This window comes from Uloborus diversus, chromosome 9 (assembly GCF_026930045.1).
Source record: "Uloborus diversus isolate 005 chromosome 9, Udiv.v.3.1, whole genome shotgun sequence".
NCBI classification, from domain to species: Eukaryota; Metazoa; Arthropoda; class Arachnida; order Araneae; family Uloboridae; genus Uloborus; species Uloborus diversus.
This window is the reverse complement of record NC_072739.1, coordinates 136,893,857-136,906,578: the sequence shown is the minus strand read 5'-3', so window position 1 is coordinate 136,906,578 and position 12,722 is coordinate 136,893,857. Positions and strand designations below refer to the sequence as shown.

General features: G+C 31.3%; 1 protein-coding gene across 1 annotated transcript in view; it reads right to left on the bottom strand.

Annotated features, from left to right (window-relative positions):
* The window catches only part of LOC129230628 (uncharacterized protein C05D11.1-like), a 58,332-nt gene that overhangs the window by 33,654 nt on the left and 11,956 nt on the right, over positions 1–12,722 (bottom strand). The window contains exons 4-9 of the mRNA XM_054865044.1: positions 12,553–12,711; positions 11,554–11,763; positions 7,721–7,843; positions 6,906–7,046; positions 2,773–2,883; positions 2,318–2,409 (exon numbers count right to left, since the gene is read on the bottom strand). Of these exons, the coding sequence (XP_054721019.1) occupies positions 2,318–2,409; positions 2,773–2,883; positions 6,906–7,046; positions 7,721–7,843; positions 11,554–11,763; positions 12,553–12,711 (836 nt within the window). The remainder of the gene's footprint in view (positions 1–2,317; positions 2,410–2,772; positions 2,884–6,905; positions 7,047–7,720; positions 7,844–11,553; positions 11,764–12,552; positions 12,712–12,722) is intronic.

Genomic DNA, 12,722 nt, shown 5'->3' with positions numbered 1-12,722 from the left:
GTTTATTTTTATTATTTTTCCAGTATTTGCACTAAGCTTAGGAGTGGCTTTAAGGAAAAAAAAATAACTTGATAACTGCCAGTATGTCCATTTGTGTTTTCTTGCATCAAAATCATGAAGATGAATTGGTCTGCATTCTATGGTGCCACTAGTGGTACCCGCATGGCTTTGCCCGTGGTTGAAAATTAAAAGTCATTTGGTTCACCTGTATATTTACAAATAATAGATGATGAATTTCTTGCCAATTTGCTATGTTCATTTACTCGCCAATGTTACGGTTTCACATTGAGATAATTTCGTAATTTACTCTTCCATGTTGTGATAATTTGCACGGTAAAATGTTCTTAAAACTGGAATAGAAAAAGAACAAAAACGAATTTTCGAAAAATCGCTTCGAGGTGCACACCCCCATGCTACAAACTAATTCTGTTCCAAATTTCGTGAAAATCGGCTGAACAGTTTAGGCGCTATGAGCGTCACAGACATCCAGACAGAGAGACTTTCAGCTTTATTATTAGTAAAGTTAGACAGGAGTAGGAAAACAGCAAAAGTTGCTGTTTAACAAAGAACCTGTTGGCACTCATTTGGATGTTTATAAATAAATTTAAATTCAGAAAGACTGCAAGTTGGCTATAAAAAGTCATTTTCTGTATCAAGCAATATCAAAAAATAAAATTACATTTTGTCAATTAATTTTGTATAAAAAAAACACTTAAATTTCATATTTTTATTAATTATTTATTAGAACAGCAAGAACAAAACTTAATGGTGTCAACCTATTAAACTGAGCTTTTTGATACAAGAATAGGACAACAGTAGAAGTAGTCAACCCTTTTTTATTGTGGTTAATGCTACTATATCGCGATATGAGAGTTTTTACAAAGTAACTTTCCTTATTTAAAGTATATGTTTTCCTATTTGTAGTTTTGAAAAATTACTTAGAATCATTAAAACTCATTTTTTAAATTAATTAGAACCAATTAGGCATGAAATGACATTATTTAGACACTATTACACTTGAATTATCCAAATATCCTCTTTTAATAATAGTGATATACACACTCTGGTAAGTGTTTAATGGTTGAAAGCAGAAAGCAGTTCTTGACGCTTTCTTCAGCATTTTCCCCCTCCTTTCTGTAACAACTGATTCCACTATAACTACTAAGGACAAATTGCTGTCTTTAAAACCAACACTTTGTTACTTTTTTGAAGAAAAGACTTAGTCGAGCCCATTATAAAAGATTCATGAACCAATTTAGGGGAAAAAAACGAGATAGAGTGAAATCTCAAAAGTCAAATCGCAAAGTGGTGAGAGACAACTGCATCCAAGGATGATTTTTTACATAGTATAACAGTTAAAATAGTAAACATTATGTCTTACAATAAGAACACAGCAAAAACATTGATTTATAAATAAGTTAGATATAAATAAAATTAAAATATGATTTCATAGAATAGATATAACTATGCTTTGGCTATGCTATGAGAATTGGCTGACTTTTTATTTACTTATATCATACACCTGGTTGAAGCTCTAAAACATATATTCCATAATTTGCGAAGTGAAAGTAAATTTAGAGAACACTTCAAATTTCCTTCAAACTTTGCTTTGGCTGCAATCGGACATTTCTGCCCGTATTTATTGGAAATCCTTTTCAACTCTTTCTGCCAACCATCTTACACTCTTTTATAATGGCAAATTTTCTACATATAAGAATCCCTCCCCCCCCCCCTTTTTTTTTCTTTATTTTGTAGTACTCTATTTTTATTTCTTGTGTTCCATCACTTTTTAATTAAAAAATATATAATTAAATTTGTGAGTAAGTAATTCAATAATTTTATGAAAAAATGGATACAGACAGCCCCCCCCCCCCACCCAAGGTTTCAAAATGTAAGTGGACATGGTTTTTGTTTTGTTTTTTTATCTTTTTTGACTTATTCATTTATTTATTTTTTTGACATAATTTACCTTGATTATGTGCTCTTTGCTCCTCTCTCCCTGAAAAAATTTGAAATTATGGGCCTGAATACAGATGTCGTAATTCCTCTGAATAATAATCACGCAAAGGGAACAATTTTTGATAAATAACTATAGTTGGGGCAAACCAAACCTGGCAGCATCATAATGCTTTGATTAGATCTGTGTAGTCATGGCAAAGGTGGTGTGTAGTGGCAGTGAAGGTGACAGCCTTTACAATGCTGCCAGGCTGGTTTGCCTCAACTGTAGTGAATATATGCATCGCAATGTTGGTTTGCTCTCATGCTTAGTAATGAAAAGTTAGATTATTACATGAAAATATTTCATAATGAAATTTACTTTTCTTTTACTTCTGGAAGTTTTTTCACAGGAACATTAGAAAAATGAAGATAAATGCAAGACACTTGATTTTCGATTACTGTGTAATCTACCTGAAAATAAAGAGTTTTGTGCGGGATAAAAGAAATATTTTGAAATTCAAATTTTATAGGCACTTAAAAAGGTATTTAATAAATATCTCATTAAGTTCGCTATAAATTAATAATAACAGCATTACTTTAAGTAATAAGCAGTACTTCAAAAATGGAAAATTTTAAAATACACACGCACCAAAAAAAAAGAAGAAAACTAAACCATTTTTAGAACATAATAGTAGTAACAATGAAAAAAAGGCACAAATAAGAAACCGATTGCAAACACGTCAAAACACATAAATCACTCACAAAATCTCACATCAAAGCATAGTAAAATGTATTTTACAGAAAAAAGAAACAATTTTGATAATTCTTCATTACTTGATTGCATAAATGGTCTTCAATTTCCACAAACTCTCGATTGAGAGGAGATACAGAAGTGTCCGTGAAATAATCCATTAAAACTTGAATTGATATTAATTGAGAATAGTCCTGAAAATATATAATTTATAAATCAGTACAATCAGACAAAATTCAATTAGGATATTTTATGAGCATGCTGATTAATAAATACAAAACCTTTAAGAAAAAATATCAGTTCCCTCAAATCTGCTCTGTGACGATGTCACCCTTCTATATGGTCATGTTGTGTTACATGCAGCTCATAACATTGTGAAGTTGCTACAAAAGTAGGAAGTCTGGAGCTACCCTAAAAAGAGGCCAGATTTGCCCCCCCCCCGAACTATTGCTTTAGAAACTGAAAGACACTTATATGGAACAGTACATTACAGTACAGTATAACCCTGATTTAACGATTGTCAAGGGACTAGAAAAAGTTATCGTTTAATCAAGAATATCGTTAAATTGAGGAGCATAGACATTTAATGCAGTTAAATTCGAACCAGAGAAATGTATCATTAAATTTCAGAAATTGTTAAATCGGGTATCGTTAAATTGAAGTTATACTGTCATTTGAAAGCAGCTGCTGAGGATTGGATCAATTGATAGAGTGAGGTTTTGGCACATCAAGTCAAACAAGTTCGTCCTGTGTTCAGATAAATTGCAGAAAGGAATTTGCTGTTTATGTGGCAAAGCACATGGCAAGCATGACTCTTTGTTCCCTTTTGTATTTCGTCTATTCTGCCATGCTAAGCACAAAAGCTATCAATATCGAGTTATGATATGGAGGTGGTTTCTTGTAACATAATTCACAACATACAATGTTATATGGTCCTTTGTACATGAAATATATTTTTAAATTTTTTTTTAAGTGGCATATGAATAAGTATGTGGATTATGGATGCCTAAAACTTTAAAAAGCAACAGCTAATTTTGAACTTGGCTGCAGATCTGACTTTTGCACTTTCACAGCAGTATTACTGTTGCATAAATTTTTTTGTTAATCTTATTTTTATTTTGTTATATAATTATTTGTTAATTCCTTCTAACTCCCCCCCCCCCCCCCCGGACCTATCCTTGTGTTAGAAATAGTCTGAGGGAATTCATTTTGAATACATATAATTCAAATACAATATAGTACAAATCTAAAGCATATTAGTGTATGAAAAGTATATCAAGGTAAACATGTAAAAACATGTACCATCCTACATGTTTTTATATGTTAGATGTATGATTTTCTCTAACCCCAAAGGAAGGTAAGGGTTAAAATTAAACAACTTAAGTTAATGGCCGAAATGAAATTATGTTCTTAAATCATTCCTAGTCTAAAAAATGTTTAATGCTTCATGACTGAAACAGAATGGCTGCATAAAGAGTTGAAGCAGGGAGGGGGGGGGGATTTATTTTGACAGCGTATATTTTTTAAAGTGCATAACCGCCTATAAGCCAGGGCAAAGGCATAACTACAAGCAATATACTAACACCCTGGTAATGACATTAGTTGACCTGGTAATCTACAGTTTTGTTGTTAGTCTCCTCAATCTGGAATAATCAATAATTAAGCTAGAGGCAGATATCCTCTCATTGAAGATGAGATTACCTTCAAACAGATTGATAAACTTTTTCAAACTAGCGAGCATCCAAAAACAACGGTGAGGTTCAACTCGAAAAATGAATTCAAAAGCTGAGTTAATTTATTCCAAACTGAGGAGTACATAATTAAGATGTCTCTGAAGGTCATAACAGGGCTGATGGTACATTAATTGTATCCTATATTTTTGTTGAAAACATTGTAACTTATAATTAAATTATATTTAACAAAATCATCTAAACCGGAGAAAAAATATGACAATTATTCCGAATTGCATGTAAACAATGTTTCTATTGATTAAATGATTTTTAATGTAACAAAAAAAAAAAAAAGAAAAAATAAATAAATATTGAAAAAACAAAACAGGATTTTCTTAAGAGACATAAATACATTTTTTTTCCAAATAAATTGACCAAATAAAGCCAAAGTAAGTTATCAGAAATTCCAGTGTTATCGTATTAGCTTAATAATGAAATCCAAAGTTTAACTAAACATTTGCCAGTTTCACTATGTTAAATTTTATAGAAAAATTGCTCACATAATTTCCAGGAAAGTTATTTTTTTATGCACAAAAAAACCTTTAACAAAATTATGGGGCAAAAAGGAAAAATGAAATTTGGCCATATTATAGCCATAGTCTTGACCCGACCATTAAACGCAGGGCTGCAAAAAAAGCCGGCCTTTTCTAAAAAAAAAAAACTCCAAGCCGGTTATTTTTGGCCTTTTTTTGAAAAAAAGTCGGCTTTTTTGGCTTTTATTAATCATGTACTATATTCTTCATAATAATGAACTCTATACATCTTAATTAATAATAAAGCAGAAAGTCTCTCTGTCGGGATCTCTCTCTGTCCGGATCCCTAAGATGCACATTTTAAAAGCCGGTCATTTTTGGCCTTTTTTTTTGAAAAAAGTCGGCTTTTTTTGGCTTTTATTAATCATGTACTATATTCTTCATAATAATGATATCTATACATCTTAATTAATAATAAAGCAGAAAGTCTCTCTGTCGGGATCTCTCTCTGTCCGGATCCCGAAGACGCGCAAAGCGCCTAGACCGTTCGGCCGATTTTCATGAAATTTGGCACAAAGTTAGTTTGTAGCATGGGGGTGTGCACCTCGAAACGATTTTTCAAAAATTCGAAGTGGTTCTTTTTCTATTCCAATTTTAAGAACAAAAATGTAAGATGGACGAGTAAATTGCGAAATTATCATAACGTGGAACCGTAACATGGGCACAAGTCAATTGGCGAGAAAATTCAGCATACATTATTTGTAAATATACAGGTAAACCAAAAGAAGTTTTAATTTTTCTATTACGGGCAAAGCCGTGCGGATACCACTAATTTTAAATAAATGTCAATTTAAGTAATAAGAGAATACATTTGCTGAAAGTAAAATGATAAAAGGAAAATATACCCAAAAACTGCAAATCATTTCTGACAAAACCCTGACACTTATGTAAGATGATCCTCTATCTAAACTGATAACTCACTGAAAATAGCATACTTGTAACGTTAAAACATTTGTATGCAGTAATTTGCCCTTTTTCATGCCTTATTAATTATCCTTTTATAACAATCTTGATGTGTATTTGTAAAACAGAACTAAATTCTGCATTTATAGCATCTTAATGTGAAAACAAAAACTGAATGTAATAAGTGGTTCAAACCATACAAATCAGTATTTTTTTCTTCATGTTAAAATCAGATAGACATTTTTCAAGTACTTTCTTCTTTCCATAAACAAATACTTCCAAAACCCAGAAAATATTAAACTACCAGCTCCTACTACTATACTGCCCGTAGTAATTTTTTTTTTTTTTTTAAAGACTTATTGCAGTGATCAGTAGGCTCAGTTTTTAGCACAGAGACAACTATTTATGCTAGGTATATACCTATTAACAATTGTAGATCTATATCATTCAGGCAGAATTTAAATTCGTTCAACATTCATTCACCAATATGGTCTTGTTGGGTTTTTTTTATATATATATATTCTTATATAGAAAACTATATTTTTTCCAAAAATGTTTTTCACTTTTCTTCAGAAAATAAGAAACAGTTTTGGTGGTTAAAAGAAAAGGTATAAGTGCATTGTTATTTAAAGTCTGAACCAAATGACTGGTATGACAGCAGCATTGTCATGTGATCTTTTGAACTTAACTAAAATTTATTTATAATCATTTAAATGCTATTGAAGTAGACTAATTTCTTTTTTATAGAGCAAGGTTTTTTTTTTTTTTTTTTGTATTGAACAACACTATTTAACAACTACCAAATTTTTATTCTTGTTTTATGGAATTCGATTTAACACACTAGGAATTGCATTAGGGAACCAAGGATAATTTTCATTTTGATTAAATTACAATGAAAATAACCAAAAAAATTATTTGTCTTAAAAAAAGTTGTTTTTTTCCTAATAAAAGACTGCTTTTTTTAAACAGTTTAAACTAAAGAAAGTCGGCCGGCCTATTTTGGACCGGTTAAAATCGAAAAGTCCTGATTAAACATCAAAAAACACTCACATTTGCTGTTGGTCCACGCCAACCTGCTAACACCAAACCATACTCATCATCATCACAAGGGTAATCAATATTCAAAATAACAGACTCGGGTAATTCAGGAACAGGAGATTGCCAAGGTCGCTCAAATGGTGGCCTATCAATCTACAAATAAATAAGTAAAAGAGAAACAAAGAAAAGTTTTAAATGGTTTAAAGGGATGCAGAAACATGGGGTTTAGCATCAAATATTTTTGGAAATTAAAGTCAAGAATCTTGAAAATGATTTTGAATTCTACATGAAATTGAAAACAGATGCGAAAGTTTATTTATTTAGATTACAAAATTGATTCTTTTTTCAGTCCTTGAAACTTTACAAAACATGAAAACACTAATTTATAAATTTTCAGGATAACAAACAAGACTTACGAATTGGTAATGAAACAAATTCAAGACCAAAGCTCTAAAATTATTATTGCCATTTTTTTTTAAATGTTTGTCTAGCTGAAGTGACTGTGAATAAATTAAAAAAAAAACTACCTTTAAATCACCCCCCCCCCCTTTTTTTTAATGAATGGCAGATTGTCAAAAGGATGCATTCATTTATAGTTGCATTTCAAGCATTAGCAAAATAAATTCTTTAATTTCATGTATCAATTAAGATTTCATAATATCTGGTATTCAAATATCATTTTTTTTTTTGTACTAATTATAATTTCTTACGGAATTTTTACTCTCGTGCACATGCTTAATTTTGCCTTTTTATAAACATAGTGATCTCTAAAATTCTTAGAAAACAATTATTTTAAACAAAAATAATTTTAAGGAAAAAGATCAGACCTCTTGCATAATTCTATCTTCAACGGGTTTCAATGCTTCAAACACTTTATCGGCTTCTATATGACCAACAATTATGACAGATAAATTCTCTGGTCTATAAAACTCTTTGTGATAAGCATGAACCTAAAAAGATGATGTATGTGCCTAAGTTAAAAACATTCAACTTCTCACAGCATGCAAAAACAGAGCCAAGTTTAAACATTAAAAACATTCATATAAAACTAAGAAATTTTAACTGATTTTACCATACATTTTTTTTTTTTTTTCAAAAGTACCTTTCAGGGGGGAAAACGCTGCATATTTAAAAGCTGCATCAGATATAAACTTCTGCCTTATAAAGAGATTAAGCGCGTATGAGTGTAATAGATTTGTAGAAAAAGATAGTCATAGAACGATGAAAAAATCTTATTAGTGTCTACAAGTGTGGCCTTTGGCGGTGATCAATATTAATAAGAAGCAGTGACTGAATTTGCAAGTTTGTAAGCTATATTACAGTACACTGGCATTGATAAATTTATGTCAAGGGTATCACATTGTAAAATTGCTGCTTTTGAAAGATAAAAGGTTGATTTTACTTTAAAAAACAGGAGAAGAAAACAATAAGATTTTTCATTGAAAATATTGTGAGATAATTGTGATTTTTTATATTTAATTTTATTTGGTTAGCATTTCATTTCACTTCACATATTGCAAAATTTTGCTTGAACATTTCCAAATTAATGTTTTAGTAAAAAATAACAAATTTTATTCACTAGCCTTTTAACAAAACTTAATAATAATTGAAATCTAAATCTAAAGAGAAAAAAGCTTAATCTAAACACAGATGCAAAAATATTGCACATTTTATATGCAGAAAAAGAAAATTAAAATAATTTTTCAACAAATAAAATAGCCTCAGAAATGTATTTTTGTTTAGCTATAGTGTAGTCGACAATGTTAATAATAGCAGACAAAACAGTCAGTACTTTTTTGTTAAATTAACAAATAGTGGGAAGAAAAAAAAATCTAAAATATCCTCAAATCTTTTTACAAATGACACAACTGTTTCATTGTTTGCTTCAAGTTTCTGCTAAATGACTCAAGTTTTAATTTTTTAGAGCCATTATAAAACTGTATAGTTACAGAGATGTGATGAAGGTATTCAGTTTAGTTCAATATCTGTTATTTAAGTTTATTAAAATGGAGGACATTTACGGGCCGAATTTTTGCAACAAAACCAGGAGTCATTGTCAAATCCCAAGCTAATCTTGAAATCAGGAAAAATGACTACTTCAACAGGGTTGTAGGTACTTGGAACAGTTTGCCAGAAGCAATTGTTACTTTTGCAATGGAGTGAATAGTTTTAAGATGGGTCTTGATCTTCATTGGGGATAGATGCACTGCAGAGTCAGTTGCTAGCTGCATTTTTGTATTTGTACACAAAGTGCAGATAGTGCAACAGCTCCTTACAATATAAGTTTTATGAAAGGTTTACTAAAAAATAACATAAAAGAGTAGTAAAACATGTCTTAGGCTATAGTAAATCATATCAGAGCATGAAAATAATTATGTTGAACTTTTAATTCAAATTATATGCACAAAAGTTAGATCTTATAATAAAAACCAAATTGAGAATAAATATATAAATCATAATGTTATTTCTATCCTAAATTCCTACTTATTATTTAAATATAAATCTTATTGATTACATCTCAAATCTTGTATGAATAATTTGGAAAATAACAGATTTGAAAGGATGGATTGTATATAAATATGTGAGCATGTGTATATGTATGAAAAACTTCAGTACTTCTTGCAAGCACACAAAAATTTTAATTTTCTCTTAACATAAAAGCAACTGTGCTGTTAAATGAACCTGTCCTTCCAACCGTACAAACAATCAGGATTGAGCAGAACATTTAAAAATAGATTTAAATACTGGTCAAAAATGTACTAAAGCTTTTTTAAAACATATGCCTCTTAATCGTTCACAAAATACTAAAAATACAAAATGGAAAATCAGAATATCGGAAGCGTACAAAAATGATAAAAATAACATTAAAAGCTCAAAAAATTGCTAAAGTTTGAAGGCTTGTGATTTGAGAATACAGGGAAGCTTTTCCCAAGCAAAACAAAACCAAGCTTATGGATGAAAGAACAAGAGCATTGGATAAACTATTACAAAATAAGAATTGAATCTAAGGCCACAATGGAGTGGATAAAGGTGTCAAAATGAAAAACGATAGATTATAAAACAAATACAGTCGAGTCCTGACTTACGCGAGGGATGCGTTCCAAGACCCCTCGCGTAAGTCAAAATTTTGCGTTGTGGAAAAAGGTATGTGTTTACAAACATACCCAATTATTTAACACACTTTTCAACACCACCTCAAACTGTTTTAAACCATCCCTTAACTATACATTAGAATTTATTACATCAAGAAAGGAATTTTTATTTGTATTTCTTTGAAAAAGCTCTTTTATTCGACATAAAATATTGTTACGATGCAAAATCAATGATCAATGGGAAAGAGGGACATAAAATAAACTAGTACGGCATGTACAGTATACTAATAAAATAATGCACTATATTGTACTGTAGAGTAGATCCAGTAATGATATTCGTACCTTAAAAAATGAAGACGATGATGATTTATGCTGCGTGATCAAACCGTTTTTCGAATATATATTTTAAATATAGTTGCATTGCTAATTCTTTTATAACGTTTCTATCAATGGCAACACCCCTCTCACAGGTTTCTTTAATTCACAATACAAGAGTAGTTTCTATTTTCATCATTTTTGCATTTTGCGTAGACACTACTGACTACTCGGCGAACTTTTACAGATTTCTTTTTCTTGACTTTTAATTGTGCGTATGAAAAAGTCACTCCTACCCAATTGTCATGTTACCTTACTTTAGGTAAACCAGCGATCTTATAGGTGTCATTACATTTCAGAACTTTCGCATTTAGAATGAAAATAATAAATGTAAAATGAGGAGTAGTTATTTGTATGCACTAACAAACGATGTTCAGACTAGTACGCTGTGGGAACTTCAGCTGTCAGCGATGCTAATGGAATGAAGGTTCATTTGCGAAAAAAATATTTTTATTAACCAATAACAAAGTTGATACTTACGCACCACGATTCCATTCTCAAATTTTTCGTGTTGCTGGCGATTAATTCGCGTTCGGTCAAAAATTCTTTACTGGGGGAAAAATCGTGTTAGAGCCATTTTGCGTAAGTTGAATTGCGTTGTAGCGGGAGTCGACTGTATATATATGAGTAGTAATTGCAATACCAGTACACCAAATGCTGGTATTTAGAGCGTATTTGTCATTTCGTAATACTGTATTTCCTGAGATGAAATATTGGAATTTTTGGCGTTAGCTGAAAATAGTAAAAAGTTTTAAATTAAGGAGTTTTTAATTTTACTTATTAGACATCTACTACTACTTTAAATGTGCATTCCATTTTCGTTGAGACATTACTAAAATCAATCTACTAAGGAAAAAATAAGTAATAAATAAAAAGAGTGGAAAAATACCAAACGATATTTGAATAAATTGATGGTGTGTGCACATTCTTGCATTTATGAGCACCATGTTTATATTGATTGCTCTTTTTTGATCATTCATTTGCCTTTAGGTAAAATCTAATTTCAAGTGTAATTGCAAATACATTTGTGCTACAAATTATTTGTTCCAATCATCAATTGCAGCAATATTTTATGCACTTATTTTTCTCAACTGCCTTAAACATTTGTCAACTGTGTCAATGTTCATTGATCATTTACCAATTGTTATACTAACAAAAAAAAATCTTGTTAGTATAACAAACCAAGGGAATACCTTTTCATTGGTCGTACTTTCTCGTAGGTTTTTCATGAGTCCCCCAGTTTCCGACTTGTAGCCGCATTTTCCTGGATACATTGAACGCAGCATAGCCAAGTGGCAGCGGCTCTCTCCTGAATTCTCTCTCGCCTGCATCTCACAGTATACAACACCGGCATCTTCGCCCTCGCCATTGATGTGGTGCACTTCTGTCACAAATGCCGAGTCCTGAGAATAAAATATAATTTAGATTGAGCAGAGAACTGTGTGGCAAAAAGAGCGATGAAATGTAAAACCCCTCTGTAACAATAATACCCTGGAGTTCCGGTTCCTAATGATTGGAAATTTGAAAGTCTGAAAATCTTAAATCTCAGAATTTCCTGTGCTAGTCTACAGCTGGGGCCGCTTTAACACTCGGTACTGGAGATCCATGCACCTTAGACACCATAATTAGGAACATTCCTTTTTTCTACACCCCCCCCCCCTTTTGAAACAACGATAGCAGAGTCTTGAAAATCCGAATAGCTCGCGCCACCTCGAATTACTGAAAACTCGGATTATCCGAAAAATTCTTTGGACTACATAAGGACATGCGATGTTTACTTCCTTACACTCTGAAAATAAAATACTGTCTCCTTGAAAAATTTATCACTTAAATATTAACATAAATTTATGTTTTAACTAGCCTTAAACGAGTTTTGATTAGTTTTTTTCTTGATGTCTGCATGTACTTGTATGTAAACTTGCAGGCAACCAAAAACTCTTTTGATAGTCCTCGAATAAGTTTTGAAGATTTGTGTCTATGTGTGGAGTGTATGCATGTATCTCACATAACACAAAAAGTTAAGGATAAAATTTCGCACATACACTTTGTACAGTGTCAAGTTTTGCACTTACTTTTTAAATTGAAATCAGGTATTCCAAAAAAGCTGTTTATTCTTTCGTTGAGGCAAAACAATGTTTTAACCAGAGAAATATTGTTTGGCAATATCAGCCAAACATAAAAATAAAACTTACCGTAAGAGTGGGATACAGCAAGTGATCCAAATAGATCGGAAGGAGTTTCAAGAATCCTTCGTCGCCTGCAGTAGACATTGTGTAACACGTGTGGTCTGTGTCGGTCCATGCATTAGTGCCTTGAGCAAGACAGCGATTGGCAACCAAATCGAGGACACCCTGAAAGAAAT